Source organism: Sander lucioperca, chromosome 7, assembly GCF_008315115.2.
Source record: "Sander lucioperca isolate FBNREF2018 chromosome 7, SLUC_FBN_1.2, whole genome shotgun sequence".
Lineage (NCBI taxonomy): Eukaryota > Metazoa > Chordata > Actinopteri > Perciformes > Percidae > Sander > Sander lucioperca.
In genome coordinates, this window is record NC_050179.1 from 9250010 (window position 1) to 9271952 (window position 21943).

At 40.5% G+C, this 21943-nt stretch overlaps 1 protein-coding gene across 1 annotated transcript; it reads right to left on the bottom strand.

Moving 5' to 3' along the window:
* Positions 1-474: 474 nt before the first annotated feature.
* On the bottom strand, positions 475-21027 carry LOC116038598 (homeobox protein aristaless-like 4). The gene is made up of 4 exons (XM_031283117.2): positions 20398-21027; positions 9947-10260; positions 4138-4266; positions 475-3465 (listed from the first exon to the last, which is right to left on the bottom strand). The coding sequence occupies exons 1-4, from the start codon at positions 20732-20734 to the stop codon at positions 3145-3147; spliced, it is 1101 nt and encodes a 366-aa protein (XP_031138977.1). The 5' UTR covers positions 20735-21027; the 3' UTR covers positions 475-3144.
* Positions 21028-21943: the final 916 nt, after the last annotated feature.

Genomic DNA, 21943 nt, shown 5'->3' on the forward strand with positions numbered 1-21943 from the left:
GATATAGGGACATCATCTTTTTTCACCTAAGCCCTGCCCACTTCAAACCAGAGAGAAGAGCCCAGACAAAAACACAAGTACAGAAATATGAAATAATAATAATAAAATAAAAAATAAAACTTTGGCAGACAATAGGCTCCTGCCAGACCCCTGATGTTGTCCGTTACCTCCACAATTCCCCTGCATCCCTTCCTATTTGCAATATATTTAATATTTGCACATATCTTATAATTGTTGTATATAGTTTTTTATATCAGTTTTTTGCATGTTTTATTTTTATTTGATGCATATATTGTATTTTTCTATATATTGTATTTTAATTTAAAGCACTTTACTGGAGAGAGCAACAGCATTTCTCTGCACAAGTAGAAATATTTTGAGTATGTGACAAATTCAAAAACTTGAAATTATAGTGTGATCATGTAGGATAAAGTAAGAAACCAAGAAAGTAGGTTTTCAGGGCTCATTCAACTGTTGGAGATTAATTTATTTCAACATCACTTCAAAACCATCATCAGAAACAGCAAGTTACTTCTGTACAAATGAATGTCAAGCAAAAAAAGCCTTAACAGATGTGATGCTGTTCATGCTGCTAAATATAGACAGACTTAGGAGACAGTTCTCAACTGTTGGGACACAAAACCACACACCTCTGGCTTTAGCAAAGAGACCACTGTCCCAGTGGAAGTCAAAAATAAAAAAAGCTTCTCCAACACTGTAAGTGCAATAACTTATTGCAATAGTACATTATATAAAGTCAGAATCAAAAGTAGAAATACTTGATTAATATACAAAAAGCTGCTTAAAGCCATAAGACAATTAGAAAGAAATGTCAACTTAAAAGTCCAAAATAACACACAAAACATAATTTTACAATTTTTGGCAATATTACTGCAATACTTCAATGGTTTATCTCTGGAGGTCCATTATTTGACAAATAAGCAAAACAAATGTACAAGCACATTCACACAATACAACATTATAACTATGGATTTCAATTGCTTTATTTCAGTAGTATCAACATGGACGGAGCTGCAAAGGAGTTAACTGAGGGAGGACCAGCGAGAAGACAAACTCAACTCGACAAAGTAGGAATTCAGTCACATGTAGTCATGCAATATATTTTGTGACCACATCCTGTTTTTATCTTGAAATTTTTAAGATAATTTTCTGACATTTAGTCCTCACATCCAACAAAGTCTATAGTGAATTCAAAATATGTTTTCCTTTATTGAATGGAGACAGAAAATTAAATCAACAACTATATTCATAATAATTTTAAACACATTTTCAAGCAAAAATGGCAAATATTCTCTGGTTCCAGACTTACACTTTGCTGCTTTTCTTTATCATATGGATAGTAAACTGAATATTTTGGGGGTTTGGGGCAACAAAACAAGACATGACGACGTCATATTTGGGTCTTTAATTGATTTTGAGAATTTTTCCACAATTTTCTGGCATTTTACAGACCAAGCAATTGATCGACCAATCGATCTAATCAATACTGAAAATCGTTAATCTTTAAAGTCGTTAATTGCAGTCCTTCTCTCAAGTCGGAGGGCTGGATTGGGCACTCATATCTTACAATGATCAACCAGCTGTGAGGAGCAGAAATGGACTCTCTTGCCATTATCCTTACCGGGGAAAGAAAGCAGATATGGTATGTAGCTCAGCGGGCGTCGTAGAGAGATCAGCCAAAAGACTAATGAAGCCTGTCTCTAGCCTCAGCCTGCAGCCCAGCTCTGGTGACAAGCTTATTCCGGCGGGATAACACACAGAGACACCCCTGCAATCACGGGACATATTCACCACATTCCTGCAGTCCAGCTCTAAAGTCATCACATTACCTAAACGTGATGGAGTGCTCTTCGGGACGATTGGAGCCACTGATTTGGCCTGCAGTCTCTGGCATGTGACAGATTCTGTGAGCGAGCTACAAATCCAAGAGTCATCGCTGCTGAGCCCACGTCTAACGATGAATTGATTATAACAACTTGTGGAACTGTGTGTGCAGTAATGTCCTCACCGTGTACACTGTGATGTACTGCGGTGTTCGCAGGGCCGGACGGCTCACTTTGATGCTAATTAAGTGTGTCTATTCCTGTTGGTTGCTGATTGAAGTTGGCGTGGGTAGTTGGTGTTGAAGGCTGCTGCTGTGCATTTCTTCGCCTTGTCTGCCAGTGGAGACAGTGTTTCCTGTAACCTGAGGCCTGAGCCTAGCAGGGGAACCTGTGGAGGCACCCCTGAGAGAGGAAATGACACGTTGGTTTGAAATTGCTGCCAATCCAATGCCTGCCCTCCTCCCAGAATAATTGGCACAGGCCATGTCTGCTCAATTAGACTGTTCACTTATTGCATTCAACCTCTGTCCTTCTTAGCAGGGACATAAACTATCCACCGCAGGCTTCGACAAATTTAATGTTTTTCTTTTATAACCAATTATTTTTTGCTTTAAAGGAGAGTTTGCAATGGCAAGTGACAGAAAAGAAACTCTCAGCACTTGGTATTCATCCAAGCTTGGCCTTGTTTTTAAAATGGCTTTTAAAATGCAAATACTGAATGTCCAGATATGCAATTGAACTCTTGTATATGAGAGACAAGTCTAAACTGACACAAACAAAATGAGTGGGGCAGGATGGGTGGTATAAAAAAATAAGCTAAAGGAATTAAAACAAAAATCAAGCTTACTTCTGTAAATTAAAATACTATATGATATGGTTGGCTTTGGCACTGAATTCTTGTATTCTATGAAACTATTTTGTAAACCATATTTTTTTTCTTATTTTTCTGAAACCTATTACTATCATGAATTATAGACTAAACCCCGATATTTCAATGAGACCTGAGAGATCAAGGAATCAAGAATGAACACGTCTCGGTAACATCTTCTTCTGAGTCACACCTCTGTATTTTTTCTCACTGTCAGCATCTGCTGATTGTCACAGCCACAGTTGTTATCTTGGTTGCGTTGGCCGCTGTAATGGCCTCTGTAATCTCTACAGTATCTCCCTGTTCATTTGTCCTGTGTTATCATTAGGGCTCTCAGGAAAACTCCCCGCCCACACACACACACACAGCGCTCGCTGATGGCTGCTCCAGAGAAGAGGGCCATAGGGGGCAGGGTGGAACTGGGCTGAGACATCATGTAGCCCAAGAGATGGCTGCACTGTGTTCCTTGGCCTTCATACGCAGCGCAGCTATGCTGGAAGATTTGCGGTCTGGATCAAGATTGAGATCATAGCCATTGATTCCCCCGCCCATCCCAGGACCCCCAAAAAGGCTGCCCATATGTGTCTGTCCCATGTGGCTGCTCCCTGGACTGGGCACACCCAGGAAGTCAGAGACTCCTCCGGGACCGTGAGGGTGAGGCGGCATGCAGGAGGGGACGGAGTCACAAGGCACAACGCAACCCGGCACTGGAGATGCTCCACTGCTGCTCCCAATCCATGAAGGGTTCTGGATCTGGAGGAGAAGAGCAGGGATTATAAATTAAAGTGGCTAGAATTGATATTTTTAAAAATAACAAAATCAAATGATGATTTGAAAGAGGTCGCTAGTAGTGATGAACCTACAGAGAATCAGCTCCTTAACCTGCAGCTCCCCCATTTATGGAGCATTATAGCGAGTTTCAGATCATTGTTTAGCTGTCCGGCCCTCAACTTTACTGTTTTGATTCACTCTTGCTGCTCTCATATTGTGTTGTTTTCAGCCGCAGCAGGCAGCTGTTTTCAGCAAAAAAAAGCTCTTAAAAACCCTCTGTACACTACCTGCTCAGCACCAAACAGCAGACAGACATAGTTAGTGTCGAGCTGGTGGACATAGTGGAGCATTTAGCAGCTTAAGATAGCCAGCTATTTACCTCACAAATTGGTAGAGACCAAACACAACTCCAAATGAATGATAATGTTGCTCCGTATCTGCTGGGTGTGTAAATAAGCAACAAGTTTGCCATATGATATGTCAATGTTGTGTTCACAACTTGTTTCTGCTGCTCCCATATGGTTAGAAAAATCAGGTATTGCAGGTTTCATAACAAACCTTACTCATAACCATTTATGATTTGTGATATCTCAGATCATAAGTACCTGTGTTTAGTAATATTCAATGAGTCGACTACCACTTATTTTCCTTCACCTGTGCATAGTTCTCGGGCCGAGTCAGTAGAGGCAGCTCGTAAGCAGTTGAGAAGTGTGTCCGGACCTGTTGCATCTGGCCATAACGCTCCCTCTTCCTCCACTTGGCTCTGCGATTCTGGAACCACACCTGCAAAGAAAACAATCCATCAGGAAAACACAGACCAGCCATTACCAAATAAAACATAATTTTAAACGCAGCTCTCATAGATCTCCTATCACGTGCCAACCCAAGTACTTTCTTTTGCAAAAAACAAGGGTCATCCTCTCCCCTTAGCAAGACAAAGTAACTGAACCACATAAAATGAAGATTGTGAAGCAAATAAATTCTGCAGCACATGAAAGTCCAGGCCCAGGTTTTAAGACTTGACGTGTCTTTAAAGTGCCATCCACACGGAGCTATTGATGTGAAAATGGTGAGTCTCCCCTGGTGCTGCACGAATCAGCTCCTCCCTTTGATACACAGGCGTCTGCCTCCCTTCAGGCTGCCAGCGTCGACAGATCCACATCTGGGCCTGTAGCCATTCATAAATCACTCTGAGAGAGGTGTGCTCTCCCCCACATGTCGGCACAGTGGGATACAGTGGGGAATCCCTCTGTATAATCCATGAAACAAAAGTTCAACTTTTGACCAAGTACATGTTTTTCTTTGTCCGTCTTTGGGATTAGTAAGTGTTGGATGTGGCTTATGAAGTAGGTTGCTACTCTGCAAAAGGTTGTACTTTCAGTACCTGCTGACAGACCAAGTGCAGGGTACATAGCTGACTTATCCCTACTGTAGCTGTGAAACTAGAGGAAGCAGGACTGAAGGGCTAAAGGCAGTTATGAAAGAATGATTGTTATGAGCAAAAAAGTTAAATTTGTATCCTGAGAGAAATTTCCTGAAATATTTCTACTGCAATCTTGGTATTCACTGTCAGCGCTGTGTAATGTAATCGTTTCTATCTATGGTAATTTATGTCTGCATACATAACATCTATTGTATGTCTGTCCTGGAAGAATAATTCCTCCTCTGTTCTTCCTGATATTTCTTCCTAATTTTTCCTTTTTAATGGGGGACTTTTTCATTATCCAAATCGAGGTTGTAAATATAGAGGGTGTCATATGTTATACAGAGTGCAAATCCTTTTGAGGCAAATTTACTGTTTTGTGATTTTGGGCTATATAAACAAAATTTACTTGGCTCATTGATATTGATGATAGATTTAACCCCTCTAATGCCACTTCTTTTGTTTTAAGTTGTGCTAAAAATGTTACATTGCTTTATAATCGGTTAAATATGAGCTATTTGGACACCTATATGAATATCCAACAGGAATGCACTGCTTGTGCAGATTGGCAATCGGATCATATATATGTCATTTTGGGAGTCTCGACAATGGACCAATTCTGTTGTTTAGGTACGAGGACGTGTTGGATAATTTGATGCTTTTGCTTGTTTTTATCATAGTTACTTAAATATCTTTGGGTTTTGGATTGTTGGTCAGGCAAAACAAGACATTTAATTATGTCACCTTGGGCTCTGTGGATTTTTTTTTTTTTTAATAATCGAGAAAGTAACTGCCAGAATATTCAATGAAATAATTGGTTAGTTTCAGTCCTTCCACGCTATATTTTATGTAGCCCAGATATAAGTTACATGTACAATAATCATTTAATGTGGAGTAAAGTCCGACTAAAATCATCTATCAAATAATATGATTTAATGTACTTCAATAACTTAAATTAAGACAATGATAATATTATTACATTCATTTTAATAAAACATAAGCCATTCATTTCTCCAAATGTTCTCCTTTCCTAACCATGCATATCTGCAGTTCCTAAATATAATCAGTTGTAACTTTTGCTCAGCTTTTTTCTACAAAGTGTTCTCACATCTCTATGCAAGAGAATAGAGGAGCAAAGGGGGGTACTGGAGGTCTCCACATGTTTATTTGTATGCATTTGTTGGTTGTCTGAATCTTATTCTCCCAAGAGGGAAAGGGAGACTTCTTCAAAGAGAAAAGAGAGAGCGATCCTGCCTCGACACACGGGTTTGAACTTGGATTGTGGGTTGATTCCCAGCCCAATCAGCTTGTGGGTTTTCACAGTCCCTGACATGCAATTTCCCCTCAGTCAACCTCCTCAAATCCCCCCTCATGTTCCTCTCTCACCATTTCTCTCAATAAACTTAAACACTAGAGTTTAGTGACAAACATGAGCAGTGACCCACAAGGATATGATCCCATATTGAGTATTTCTTATGGAGCAGGAGTGAATTTTTATCAAATGAAATAAGACCAACTATAAGCAGCACTGCAACATGAACACTAATATATTTTCTGACTGGATAAAACAACTAGCTGGCTCATTTTCAAAGAGAAAACCATATATGGCCTCCTATGGCACATATAGCCGTTGACTGTGTTTTTGCGAGAAGGTGACGTAAAGAAACGTCTTCTGACTCCGACATTCTTCGGGTCAGCTGGCGAGTTTAGAGGACAGTTCACCCTTGCAAAGTGGTAAACTGATATCTGAGGTTGTGGCTGAACCTCAGTGTCAAGGTGAGGGGTTGTTGCCCTTTGAATTATATCATATGTTTGGAGGGGGGCTCTGAGTCTATGTAATGTTCCCCTGAGGATTTGGGGTCTATTATTGTTTTAAGGTTTGTCATGTCTTTCCTTTGGTTCTTCTTTGGTTATGTGAGCTCATAACATCCCAGGTTTCCAAATATGATCCTCAACACAAAAGGCTCTGATTGGACTTTAAAGCGTAAAACTCGCTTGCAGTTTTAGTTTTAAAGTTATGACACGGTTTGATTTGTCAGAGGTTTAGGTTTAGCCTATTACGTATTATTACATTTAAGTCAAAGAGTTAAGCATCTGATTTTCCTAAATAATAAACGCACACTTAAATCTGAAAAAGCATTAACTAACAAAAGCAATCTTCAAAGACTTTTCTAACCATCTGGATTAAGGAATATTTGGTCTTCTGCACGATAAATACATTTTTAACCTGTTTCCCAAATTACGCCTTTTTTTCTTAATCAAAACAAAAATAGTAGCCTTGCTCAATTTGTGCAACATGAACACAAATTTAAACTCAAATTAAAATGTCTTATATATTATATTGGTTTTTATGATGTTTCTTTCCAATATTTTCATACAATATAATGCGCCACTGTTTTGCTTGTTTTACAAAAAGAGTAAAGACATGTCATTTCGGATTTTCTGGATTAGGAAATACTCTCACAGTTTCAGGAACCGGGTCAAATATTTTTTTATTGTGCAGCTGATGCAATATGTTTTCATTCAGATGGTTAGAAGTCTTAAAATTCTGGGAATACTTTCAGAACCGCGGTTAGTGTTGTTAAACAACCTTCTTGGTTTTTAAAAGATCACCAGGAATTTATTTGAAGGAAAATCAGATGCTTAGCTCTGTGACTCAAATGTAATGGTAATACATGAGGCACAACTGGGGCTAAGGTTAATGTCGTACAAGTATTTCAAAGCTCCACGCTCCTTTTCAAAATATAAAGTTTTATCATTTACAGAGCTTTCAATTTATTTGTTGATGGATCAAGATAACCCAACTTTACTTCTCTACTTTTAATCTCTTTGTCGTCCTCCTACCCCTCTGTTGAAGCTCAGCCTCTTCTCTCCCACTCCAGCAAACCCGCCCCCCACCCCCCACCCCCACTGCCGACCGTTCTCTCCATGTCTCTCTCCTCCCTCCTCCCTTTTAAGTCAGCGAGGGGAAGTGGGGATATTGGAAAGTGAGATGGGAGAATGTTCAAACTGGAGCTTGTTTTCATTTCATGTTTAATTTCCTGACGCCTAAGCCCTTGGCTTTCCGCAGCTAACCTCTTTGACCTTTCGAATGCGTGCAGACGAGAGCGGCGGACTAAGCGCGCACACACATTTGTATGTGTACACGCAAAGCACATGCATTAACATACCATGTTATATACAAAATTCAAAGTCAGTCACTAACAAATGCGTTCTTTTAACCTGGACGCTCTCATACACTTACTAGAGCCTTTTATAAACAAGCAAACAATGTCTTATATGCACATATATGCCCCTTGTCTTGGCTTCTGGGTACTGAGTGTGTCATGTTTCACAGAGGGTTTGCTCTACGTAGCTTTGCCTTTGAACGGCAGTAGGAAGGAGACCCAAGCCAAATAGTTTGGCAGGGAGATCATTCGGGGAACATTATGAAGTCAGATGTGTCCTTTGTTGCTCCATGTCTCTTATTCCCCAACTTCTAAGTTTGTAGGAAAGGGAAGCCAGTGGTGTTTTTGCACGAGCAGAATTTCAATTAACACAAATCATTTTTATTATTTCTCATAATTATCCACAATGACCCGTCCTATATATGAAGCCTAAAATTTCTTTATTTTATCTAGCAGACATCTGCAAGGAAGGTGGCTCAGAGCTCTCGGAGCTCAAAGTGCTTGGCGGTGATACAGTAATTGCTAAAGACGTTGACAGCAAAAGGCAGCTTACAGAGCCATTAAAGAGCTTTATTTATGCTCCAGAGCCAGCAGGCGGAGAGAGAGAGAGGAAGAGGGAGAGAGGGAGGGCAGAGTGCACAACTTCCAAAAGCAGCTTTGAAGTCCAGCCGTCTCACCTCATCTCTGTCATCCAGGACCACGGCGATTGATAGACTGCCTCAGCAGTCACTCACACACAGCCTCCCTCTCCATAAAATGTAGGCAGTGTGGTGAAGTTCAAGTCTGAGGTTCAGAGCTAATTGTACTAAATAAACTAATGGCAGCAGAAGTCACAGATGTGATTATGGAAAACTGCAGCCGGACTTTATGAAGACATTCATCATCAAACTGAGGATGAAACTGTAGGACTTGACATTGGCATTTTGGTAGAAAACATCTGTACTCTGGTTTTCAATGGCTGTTGTTTCAGAGATGAAAAGGATTCTCCGATTGCTTGCCAAGCTTCGAGTGCCCCTTGGTATTCAACAATTGGATATCCCTGGACTTTGTCTTGATAGACCTTCAGTTAAAATTGTGGGGTTTAGTCTTGATTGCATACATATTTAGGGTCTGATTTTAGAAGTATGGGTCAAACCTCACAGTGACTCAACAGAGTCTGCTGTGTGCCTGTCAGATGAGAAAGTTAATTATATTCATCTGGGGAATAGATGGGTCTGTGTGAACGCAGCATGAATGTACTTATTTTACTGTACCACCACAAGGACTAGGCCAGGTTCTCTGTCCCTGACTATGTCTTGGACCATGCGTGGAAATTGAAAGTGGCATCTCAAAGTGTTTTTTATATCCTTGCCAAATAGCTTTGATGACTCTTTTTTCTCTCCATGTGTTTTCCCTCCCTGCCTCCGGAGTTGTGCGGAGAAGTAGTTTGAACATGGTAGTGCTGGGGAGAAACCCTTGGCCTCTGACCCTTCTGCAGAGTCTGAGCTAAGAGCAGAGTATTCCCTTAGTCCCACCCATCCCACTCTGATCTAAAACTGGCAGGCAGAAAGAGAGATGGGGAACAATAGGCCTCGCTGTCTGCTACTCGGAACAATCTTTGTCAACATGCCAGTCTTAACTCTCCCAGCTCTCTCTGTCATTTCCCCGAGTGATTATTAGCACGCAAACCTTAAGGACTGCAGTCATTCAACACAGCTCATGGAGAAGGAACAGCAGCATTCACTGTTCAGCAAGTGCCCCAAAACAACATGTATGTTTACACTGAAGTGACAAAGCCCTCCGGTGGCCGTAGTAATTTTGATTGAAGCCAAAGAAGAAATCAGATGACTTTTAGTTTTTCACGTGTAACCTGGTGTTATTCCCCCGTCCTTACCTGTACACGAGCCTCTGTCAGGTCTGTCCTCAGTGCCAGCTGCTCGCGGGCATAAACATCTGGGTAGTGTGTCTTCTGGAAAACCTTCTCCAGCTCCTCCAGCTGGTAGCTGGTGAAGGTGGTGCGATTGCGTCTCTTCTTGCCTTTGTTGCTCTCGGCCTCACTTTTGTCCAGAGGGCTGGAGAGGTCAGAGCCCGGCCGCTCGCTCAGCCCCTTCTCGCCGGGCACCTTTAGGTTCAGATAGCTGCCTTCCATCCCGGAAGAGTCGACACTCTGGGTCAGCTCAGAATCTGTCAGGCCGCTGTTGTCTTTTCCTGTAAATAGATTAAGAAAGACACAGTGTGAAGGATTACGATCAATCGTATTTTGTCCTTTTAAAGGGGCACTTCACCAATTTGACACATGAATTTTAGGCCGGCTACACAGTGCCTGCGTGGCGTGAGCGTGGTTTTCTGTTGCGCGTCCGTTGTGTGTCAGCTGCGTGGATTTTTCTATGTCTTTACACACCAGAAACGTGTCTGACGCGGCGCTGCTGCTGCTAGCCTTGTCTGTACACATGTATGTTTCCCATTGATAAAATGAAATACCATGTTAAACATAAATATATACTGATTTGATTACAGCAAAGACAACGTCGGCAGTATTGACGGCAAAATAAGCTACAGAATATTTCGTTCTGTATTGACAGGTGCAATATTATAGAAAATCTATTTTTTTTTTAAATTACATTTATATCTGCATTTATATCAAAACCTAGAGACTTTCAAACATCAACATGTCATTTATTAATATGTATTTGTGTCAAAATGACATATAAACATCTTTTCCTATTCTATTTTGCCTCGAAACGCTTCCAACACGCTTGCGTGTCGCGTGAAAAATAGGCGTCGGTTCTATTTCTAGCACACACGCATTTTTGGTGCGGCTGAGACGTGCGTGTCACGCAGGTAGTGTGTAAGCTCCAACCCGTTAACATGGGAGCCAAAATATAAACGGACACGCCACGCAGCTGACACGCTCACACGACGCAGCCAGTGTGTAGCCGGCCTTAGTTTACTTGTCACAGTACTACTCGGTCAGCGAAAACAGTTAATACAATTAATATATGATTTAATTTCTTTTTCTGTGGCTCTGGAGGGACCAAAGTTTGAAAAAAATGTCTCCTCTTGGACTCACGCCTTTTTTAACACCTTCAGCATTACACACTGAAGGTGTGGAGTTTGAAAGACCATTTGCATTGTGGGGAAGAGTCCCTTTAATTCTGATGGTACTGCTCTAAAAAACCCATAAAACATACTGGAGATTTTAAAGTTTAGATGTTACACTGTGGTTCTCATAAAAAAAACATTTGATCAATTTTGGTTTTGGTTGAAGTGCACCATTCTTACGATTTTCATATGAAGCATGAAAAAAACCTTAACAGGTTACTTAACTGTGGCTTTACATATAATATAAAATAATTTTCTTACTTTAATATTATTTTTAAAAGAAACGATTATAATCAACTTTCTGACCATTTTAGTGCTGAAAAAAGAGTGCCACATGTTGTCAATAATAGTCCTATAATTATAGTTACTACTTTACAATTGAAATATTCAGCAGAGCAATACTTTCTTTAAAATGTGGCTGAATAAAACTGGTGCCTCAGGTTTAAGTCAGGGAGTGCATCTGCTCATCATCACGTTACAACATCCACATGAAATGACATTTACTTTCAGCTTACATCACCTCTGTAATGTTTTATTTTAAGGTTCAAAGACCTTGTCTGTTTGCAATAAGAGAAGAAATGTCTTTCTGTTTGAAAGCTATGTCACTACACATTGGCGTGACCTGTGACACAACCCTTGAAGCCCTCTCCCTCACATCTCTCAATCACGCCACCTGAAACCCGAAGCCACTCAAAACCTGCCTCATCTCGAGCCGTGTATGGCGGGCCTTGTGTACGACCACATTTGACCTGCAGCCTTGCCCCTAAGATGTAAACAACATTGTGTTTGTCACCTTCAATTTCGAGAGCGTCCATTTTGTGACAGACCCCGCTCTGTTCCTGTCAGCGCTTGCTAGCTTTTTTGTTTCCTTTTAGGAGATGAAGAAAGCTGTCCCTTCTCCTTCAATAAACAAACAGCTGTGTGAATAAATAAGCTGAAGGGCTCTGGTTGCGGGCCAGTAAGAACAGTGTGTTCTGTCAGCCTCTGTGTTTGCCTTTCCTGCGACTGGGCAAGGGGAGCCCCACCATGCTAACTGTATTGGTCTAAAACCAGCTCATAATGGTCTCCTCCACATAACTAGACCTGTAAGTCTTGTGCAACACCAGGATTTCTTTAGTCCAACAACATTTGTCTCTGAGTTAGATCGAGTTTAGGATGATTAACGCACATTTTACTTTGTCACTTTGCATTTTTGTTATGAATAATGTCAGTAATGGCCTCCTGTAATTCTCGGAAACCCAGAGCAATGAGGGAAAGAGAGTTGACACCTTGTGGCACTGGTGACTCTCTGAGCCAAGTGTTTTAGTGGTTAGTAAGATGACTGAATAGTTTTAGAGTGATGAAGCGAGGCGGTGGCCGTCTGCAATATGCATGTTTATTTTCATGGCTTAGCACGCCTTTGGCTAGTGTGTCCCTAAATGAGATGTCAATAGCCATCCTCTTGATACTGCTGCAGCCCTCCCCTGCTCTCTGGCTCAGACCTACCCCGACAGAGACACTAATGGAACAACACAGCTCGCCCAGCTGGAGTTCATGACCTCATATTGCTGTGGCCCACCTGTCAGACCCTCTTACAGTCTCCGCGCAGGCAGATGTTCTGACATCACCTACCCCTGCACTGGCCTCTAATACTTATGCACTGCGCAATATTTTCTTTCTACCCCTGGGCAGGAGCATGGCTGCAATGTTAGGAAGTAAGACAGGTCAACTCTAGGTTCCTGCTTGGTATTTGCATCTGTTAGAGAAAATGCAGTTATGCCCCTGAGCAAGGTATACATCCTGTAAGGCAAAGGGTGCAGCTGGGCACACAGATGAGGGGATGGGAAGATGGTGGGATAGTGGGTGAAAATGTTAAAGTTCTCAGTCTTATACACAGGGTGCCATTTGCCAGGGGGGATGCAGGGGATTTCCCCCTTTCTGGTCTATATAACTCTGCCTCTGCTGAATTATTTTAATCCCCAGTGGGGACTAAATGTATCCCCCCCCTCAAAGTGATCAATGCTTCACCAATAGACCATATAGTATATACCTAAAATAGAAGTATTTTAAACTACGTAAAGCGCTGTAATGTGAACACATTGTGCCATAGAACGATAAAATCCGAGCTGCAGTTGCTGGTTGTATTTTGCCTCTACAGAGCTCCGGGATGCCGGCTACCAGCAGCAGTTGTTTAGCCGCCAATAGGTGACTGCGAGCCTGCTACAGGCATCGCCAGATGGCGGTCCTTTCAGCAGCCATGGAAGTTGAGTTTAGCCCAAAAAAGTTAGCATCATGTGGCGATGACCGTTAAGTTTAGGCACCAAAACGATGAGTTTAGAAAAAAGATGGTGGTTAAAACACTCCTGAGGAACGAACAAGCGTTTCCTGGGTGAAAGTACCTAGGCCTATTTTAGTGAACTCCGCTGTCTGGCTTGAAAGCACTGTGTTATATGTTAACACCACGTTGTGGTATTTCATTTTGAGATTATTTTTCATTGCATATTGAAGTTCATAAATAAGTGTTTTGGCATGGCTGGCCGTGTGGCACTCTATCCATGGTATTGAAAGGGGGATTTCATTCTTGCATGTTTTGTTTTGCAGTAATACAATCACAGTTATTTGCTTTCATACTGAGAGTTAGATGAGAATAATATTCATGTCTGTATGGTAAATGTGAAGCTACCTTGAGCAGGTGCTTACCTTAGCATAAAGAGCTGACGATTCACCATTTTACAGTACAGGGGTTATGTGACTATTGATTGACTGGGACCAGTTGGCAACCAGCAGAGACTCCAGGTAGCCTAGTTACTGGTGCTGACCTAGAAATAGTGGCACATAACCCCCCGTAAAATGATGAGTTGACATTTATTTTTTATTTTTTATTACAGATTAAACAGATGAGACACGACTTGTTAATTAGTCAGTTTTAAAGGTGCTGGTGGTTGGATTTTGTTACCTTTGGACAGCTGTTTCCAGTCTCTGCAATGCTCAGCAGCTAGTGGTGGTAGCTTCATAAATAGACATGAGAGTGGTATCAGTCTTCTCTAAGCAAGAAAATTTTATAAGCGAATTTCCCAAAATGTCCTTTTAAGGTTTCCAGCCTTATACAGATTTATATCACCACAATGAACTAGAACTAAAATCTGCTCTTATAAACATATTTCTCGGTCTACTCCAAACTCAACAACACAGAGTCCTTTGCCACAAACATCTTCCAGTATTCCCGCATGCTGAGCTGTCTTTTCTGCACGCTGTTATGGAGAACATTGCCATCTCACACTTTCTTTTGCGAGCCAAGATTCCACTGTGTTGGCTCCAGTTTTTTTGGGGGGGCATTTAGAGGAATGTGTTTTTGACTGCTCATTTCAGGATTCATCAACGTGTATATATAAATGCAGCCAATATCACCAGTTGATCCTGCAATTTGCCAAAGTTACTCTGTGACAAGCTGCAGACCTCTTCAGTTAGCCAAGGTCAGATGTTTACTAGGGTCAGCAATTTAATCACTGCTGAAAACAGAGAGAAAACATCAAAGTGTAATTTAACTGGTTGTAAAGCAACAGGGCACCCTCTCAGTTTTTATGGAATGGGACAGGGAGGGTCAAGTGAAGCCAAATAAAAGAAACACTATAAATTAGTAACCTGGGGAAGGGTTAATGACCAAACACTAAATAGGGAAGGGAATGCTTTTAAACAGAGTGCTCCAAAATGTTTTCTCAAAACACTCAAAGCTGACAGCAGTCTGCCACAATGGCTCTCCACTCATCACACCTTATATGGACCAAATAAAGTCAAATATTCTACTGGCTTTGGTGGCTATTAATTTTACATTCATTGCTGGTTCGCAGACATGCTTTGGGCTGGATTATTTTTCCCGCAGCAGAGGCAAAGACCTGATGTTGACTGTTGTTTCCTCAGTGAAAGGGAGGCTCCCAGATGTTCCTGAGGAGAGAGCTATGCCAGCGGCTCATGCAGGAATGCAGATTCCCTGGGAAACCAAAAACTCTTTCTGTTCAGCCTCAGCTCCTGATAAATTGACACGATCATGACCTCACTACTGTCATACAGTAATAATACTTTGGGCTGTGGCTGTCACTGTCTCATATCAAAGAGCTCAAAAATAGTTTGGGATTTTAAGGGTTTTGTTGAAATGCAGGAAATAATGGTGGAAGTACACACATTTTTTAAGGGAAAACAACTTGTGGAGCTTCTTGAAAAGTGTATTTTGGTAAAAATATTTTATTTTAAAAGGAGAGTTTTGAAGTATTTGCAGCTTAAATGCATGTGCCATAATAAGAAAGTGCATATTCAACCTAATGACATACAGCAGTCGATAGTTAAAGCATTAACCTCTCAAGGTCATGATGAAATAATTTGTCAGACTAATCTTTTTATTGCTGTGATTGTAATATTGATAAGTATTATCAATATTACAAGTAAGTTTAGATTTGGTGATAAACATGAAGTTAAAAGCAGACAAGGAATTAAAATGAGGAATTGAAATTACATGTGATTATAGATCATGTAATCAATCATCCGTTAGCCTCTCCCTGTCTTCCAGTAGTCATGAATTCATTCCACGACCACATTTATACTGTCTAGAGATCATATTGGAATCCTGTCTTTAGGAGGTATTTTGCCTCTTTGAAATCATAAAAGCATAAAGAAAGTTTGTGGTGCAGGCAGTGTCACTCGATGAGGATTCGGGTTGCCTTTCAGGCCTGGCTTTTATTAAAAATATATATCAAACAAGCCAAATGAGCTGTGTCTATCTGCTGAAAGCAAACTCAGAAAGAGAACAAGAAGTTGTTACTCACAGACCCAAAAGTGATCATTCCTACTTTTGCGTTGCCCGGTAGTTTCCATTGTTAGTCTGTCATAGTTGGCTTTCTTGAGTGAACATTTTGTGACATGTTATGTCCCTCTTTTGACCAAAACATAGTACTGTGGGGCTGGATGTTTACATTATTCAAGAACTCCTACAGAGGTTAGATTAATCCAATGATAAGAATCAAGGAAGTCAAGGTAAAGACAGCGCCAGCCTCAACATGAAAGGCACAGATCAAAACGTGCACCAGCTGGTTAAAGTTTCCAACGCATCTCTTTAATCTGGCCTGCGTGCGGTTCTCAGGTAGACGGTGGGGAGTTAGCTTCCCCAGGTGGCTCAAAGTAAAAGGCCAAACCATGCTGTGTTAGTTACACAACAGCATGACAAAAAATATGAGTGGCGATAAGAGGAGTTTTAACAGAGCTCTCAGTAAAATAACGCCTCATGAAACAAAACACTCAGAGTTGAATGTTTTTTCTTTCAATGGCAGGCAGATTGCTGCTGCTTCACCTCCTGCGTCACACATTTATACAAGCCATTACATTTTAACAAGCCATGAATTCATCCTTTCAAGCATTCTCATTCTATATTCTAATTTATTCTGCTTCACAGACACGCCTGCACGATCACAGGTGTCGTTCAGGCTTACTGTTAAAATCGACACAATGTGTTAGTCATCAGTACATGCATATCCTGTGACATCACTTCCCCGAGCCTTTTAACATGTACTTAGCGTACTATAGTTTGACAAGAGGCTTTTAAAACGCTGCCAGGACTTTTTTTGGGGGGTCTTGTTTTGGTTTTCATACACAGAGAAAAATGTTTTTCATATCACAGGATGCTTCAATATCCTGCTGAAGGGAGGAGGGGTGGTTTGAAAGTACAAAGATTGACAAAGCTGTATGTTATAAATGTTTAATTTGCTTTAAACTGTCATTTTGTGAAAAGACAAAGAGGATGAGTCATAAACAATTTTAGTGAGCACCAGTGTTCCTACAAACACTACTGTACATCAACCTCAGTATCAACTACAGGCCTATAAACACAATGATTTCTACATTTCACATTCAGCCTTAGTTCCACTTACGTTCCCTCAAATGTCTAAAGAGAGTGTGATAGTATTTTTATCATAAGTTTGTTTTTACAAAACGTTATGGTTTCTCTATGGCAGCAAGCAATCTGTATCAAGGATGAAAACTCATATATGCAATGCATCTCAAAGCCATAGAGTTCAGTAAAATGCGTGCATGTAAACAGTCATTCCCACACGTGTGCAGCTTTCCCAGAAACCCTCTCATTTCTCCCAAGCCCTTCAAATCATTACCCAATCTCGATGTCCATTTCTGACTCGTTGCTTATTTCTACACAGTATTGTTGAGACAGGGTTATGTAAACCAGTCCCACTTTGTCATCTCAGGGACTCTCTGTAGCTTTGGAAATCTGATGTTTGGGGAGTATGAATAATAACTATAGGAGCCAGTAATGCACATCTGCCTTGGATTAATGCAGACCTCTCCTGCAGTGCTGACCTGCATTCCTCAGCACTCGATCAGCTCCAGGGGTTTTATTTCAGTCATCGCTGTGTGTGCAGGTAGACGGCTCCATCCCTGTTCTCGCTGTGGGACAGTCTCACTGATTAACATTGGCCCAGGGAATCAAACCCACCACCCCTCGCCACTACTGTGCAGAAATATGTTCATTCACTCCTCCAGAGACAGATTAATATCATTTAAAAATCTGGTTGTGACTACGTAGGATTTTCATCCATGCAAAACAACCGGTACCGTGCAAAACTTTAGAGATTAAACCGTAAAAATGTACAAGAATATCTGAATATGAATTTTACAATTGTTTTAAAGCTCTTAAATTTGTATATTGTTTTATCACAGCTGAATCCTACTTACTGGCATTGGAGAAAAGTAAAGAAATAATTTGTTTGTATAAATTAAAAGTGTGAAAAGAGGTGTGAATATCATGCAGCATATGCCTGAATTCTTTTCCCATTATTTAACAGATTTAACACAATTAATCCACATCTTTACCTTTGCTTCTCTTATTTTGTGTTATTAAATATAAATATTAACATCAGTTAATTTAGCATAACCTATATCTACACCTTTTATTCTCCTTTTTTGGTGTATTTTGGTGTACCCAAACACAGTTTTGCATGTAACATCCTTAGAATGACACAAATAAAAAATGTTAGGTTGACATGTAAACAGTATTGCAGTTGTACTGTAGCTGAAGTTGCCACACAGAAAACTCCCTTCGGGTATGACATGACTTTTGTCATCATGATGGAGATAAAGAGTCATCATTGAGCAACATATCTCCCATTTAGGACCACACATAACAGCACAAGCCTGTTGACGCCTGAGGCTTTGGCAAAAGCCAAAAGCATCTTCTCCAGGGCCATGATGCCTTCATCTGGCTGCAACATTTTCAATTATAACATTGCAGAGCTCTCCTTGAGGGAGGCATGTTGCATTTAATGATGTTGTTTAAATGGTTCTGTCAATGCACTTGCCAAATCAATTCACTTCAGTGCAGGGGGGCTCCAATCTGTGCGGAGACATTGCTCCCAAACTCCAGAAAAAAGTGACAGTTCAGCTAAAAGTAAGGAGTGACTCCAGTTGTTTCTCATGAAAACAGATTACTGTGCATTTTGTGGATGTATTTTGGCAAAGTATGGTACTGGCTACTGCGCAAATAAAATACTTATTTTGCAGGCCATAGTTGGTCCCACTGAGCATTAGGGCAGTTCCATTTAACTTGTTACAACTAATGTTTACATTTTCTTCCATATAATTAAGCATTTACTGTATTTAAATGTTTGCCATTATTTAGTCTTTTCTGAACAGTTTTTCTCCTAGTGACTGAATCTAGTTTCCTGCACGAATCACAGATTAAAATGTCTAATGTTTGGTTTACTGCATATATAAGTTTTAAACAAATTCAAATTTCAGCCACGATCATAACGGATGTTTTCTTCTGTAATATCCGCATCATGATAAACATCTGGATCTGAAATATATAGGCGCCAACGAGTCTACGCTGATAACCAAAGTGTTATTTTTAATGTAGTTTTTCTAGTGGGATATATAATATATTGTATAATTACCATATGCATATATGCAAACTTAATTATTTACATGTAGGCTAATGGATTCTTTTTTTAGGCTATCGGCCCTCTCGCATGGACCTGTTGTCACACCGAGTCCACTTCGTCTGCTCAATAAGAGAGATTCTATTTTTATTTTAAGCCCTCACGTCTCATAAAAGGGATAGTAAAATGGGTCGTTTTGTTCAAACGATACATTTGTAGTGCAACGAATTGTCGGAAGCTGTAAAGCATTCGTTTTAAATGTTTGTAAGGACGTCCAAGCAGTCTCTAAATGTTTAATTTCGTCATTGACTGTTGTATTATAGTCGACAAATTGTGAGGTCTCGGCCTATAACTGCAGCTGGATGAATGTAGGCTATATTCCCTTAAATAGTTGCGCCAGTTTTGTTATCAGTTATTCTCGTTAAAAATCACTAGTGCTATAAATAAAAAAATGAAAAAACATAATGGACTACGTGTTACATACCGTATAGTCCAGTTGAAATATTTATTTCTTCATTTAGGCTACCACATAGCGCTTGGACTTTCAGTTTGTGCGCGCGTGCCTCGGCTGTTAGTAGTTCATATTTAAGTATTAAAATAATTCATGTATGCCTATATGTGTCAGTGGTAAAGAGAGTTTGACTTTCTGTAGGCTAGTCAATAGCACACTGCAGTTGTATAGGCCAGTGAGATCAGTGACAGTGATGCTGCGGCTTCCGGAAGAAATTATAAACTTAGTGATGTGGATAGAAACGTCATAATACAAAAGGGCAAACATCCATTCAAAAACAGTTTTAAATACCTTCTTCACCTCTCAGTCTAAGCACACACCTTCATATAAGAAATACATTTCTATATGTAACGCTACATTAGGCTACTATAGCTCTAGATCTTTCCCTGCATTATTTCAAATTCATTCAGGGAGTTATTTTGTCAATAAATGGTTAAATTCAGTTCTCCCAGCACTTATTGCATGCAAATGTTATCTGAATGTCTAATGGTTTTAAGGCTTTTAAGGTATACAAGGAATTCTGTTATATCTCGTCTTAGCTCACAGTTGTCCAGTTTGATAAAAAACAATTGTTACATTAAATAATAATTTATTTTAGACACAGTTTTGTTCAGTTAAAAAATGGATTTCTGATGGAAGTCATGTGTTTACCATCTCCTTTTCTCTGCTCTGCGCTCACACGTTACTGACTATCAGGTTTATTACACACTACAGTTAATTTCCATTATTGCTTGCCAATATCCTTTTTTTTCATGCATTTCCGTTAAACTCAATGCCTCATATAGTCGCACTTTGTGCCTCTCTTATATGTGCACTCACCATAGCAGGGAATGAGCGTCCCGTTGTGTCCGCTGTCCGGGTGCAGCTTGCTACCTTCGGGCGGAGTTTTGCAGGTCGGTCGCTGCATGAACAGCTGGTATTTGTTGAAGGTGCCCTCCTCAGCGCCATCCAATGACTGGCACTCCGGCTGGAAAGGACTCCGGGACTTCTCTCCGTAAGCCTGTCCTTTACCCGGAATGAACGTGGGGCTGTATTTGGTTTCAGTAGTCGGGAAAGTCCTGAACGGGTTCGCCTGGTCCCTACCTTGCGCAGTAGACGTGCTATAATATGAATCCATCGATGTCATATCGCAGTATGAGACGCACGCTGCGTTCATACCTAAAAAGTAATATTACAAAAAAAAATCCACACGCTTCTTCTTTCCCTCCCCTTCTTTAGACAGCAGATATTCTCCCCAAATTCTCATGCACTGACAAACTCACACTGACGCGCTCATGCACACACTCTCACGCTGCCGCATCTGGGACTGGTTAAAAAAATGAATCAGATGTTTTCCAGAGACTGCAGACTGAACAAATGCTAAAAGCCCCCTGAAGGTTTGTCGGGGTAAGAAGAAATGCCTTGCTCAAGCTAATGCCGCCTCAGTAGCCTATCTGAGACACACACACACACGCACACACACGCAGCACTCCGACCTTCAGGCTCCACACACATCTGAAGTAGGCCCAACCAGCTCCAGCCTGCGCTATTATGCAGCCTGTAGAAATGGGAGGTCAAGCTCAGAAGGGGAAAAGCTTTTTTGGTAAACACGCGGGGGACAACACATGACATTAATGTAATTAGAGGATGAATATGTCGGCTTTGATTCCTGCTGTTACATGACTGAAGACCCTAACATCTGACGTTTTTTTTTATATCAAACTGTAAAGCATTTTTAAAAAAGCGTTGTTTCCATCTCTGTCACAGGAGCCACACTCTGATATTAACGTGTCTTAAAGAGGACCTTAAAATTAAGTGTAAATGAAAGGATCAAGCCGGTAATTTGGCTTAAAGCAAACCGATGCTAGGCTTTAATATCAGCCTATATACATATTTTCTTTGTGTATTTGTTGAAGAGACCTATATTAAACCAAACCTCCTTAACCGTTTGACCAGGACGTTATGTGAGAAGTCAGTCTGTCAGTGCGGATATATCCACTTATAATGATGGAGAATTAGAGCCAATCACCGCAAACAACTTTCAACTCTGCAATTTGAGAATTTGCTACTTCTTAATATTAAATTAATTATAAACCATTAAGCCTATGATGCTCATTAAAATACTTGGCCTCGTTCGCTTTCACAATTTTGTAAAACGACGCTGCGCCAGCAATTCCTTGCCTTTCCTGGGCTATAAAAATCTGAATTAAAGCTTAGGCTACTTTAAGGAGACAAGAGGCCTTTATGCGGGCCGGTAGTTAAATTTGATAAATTATCTCAGATCACGTCCTTCATTTTTTTTCTCTTTAAGCCAATATCGATATTTGTAGGTGTTGGTAAAGTAAATAAATTAAGAAAATCATATTAAATGTGACACAACAGAAAT

What these genes read in the sequence shown, in the direction of transcription:
- LOC116038598 (XM_031283117.2), bottom strand. Translation starts at nt 20,734, where the DNA reads ATGAACGCAGCGTGCGTCTCATACTGCGATATGACATCGATGGATTCA. An exon ending in GACGCTCATTCCCTGCTATG is followed by an intron (nt 10,261 to 20,397) that starts GTGAGTGCACAT and finishes ATCTATTTACAG; the next exon opens with GAAAAGACAACAGCGGCCTG. An exon ending in TGACAGAGGCTCGTGTACAG is followed by an intron (nt 4,267 to 9,946) that starts GTAAGGACGGGG and finishes TTTTCTTTGCAG; the next exon opens with GTGTGGTTCCAGAATCGCAG.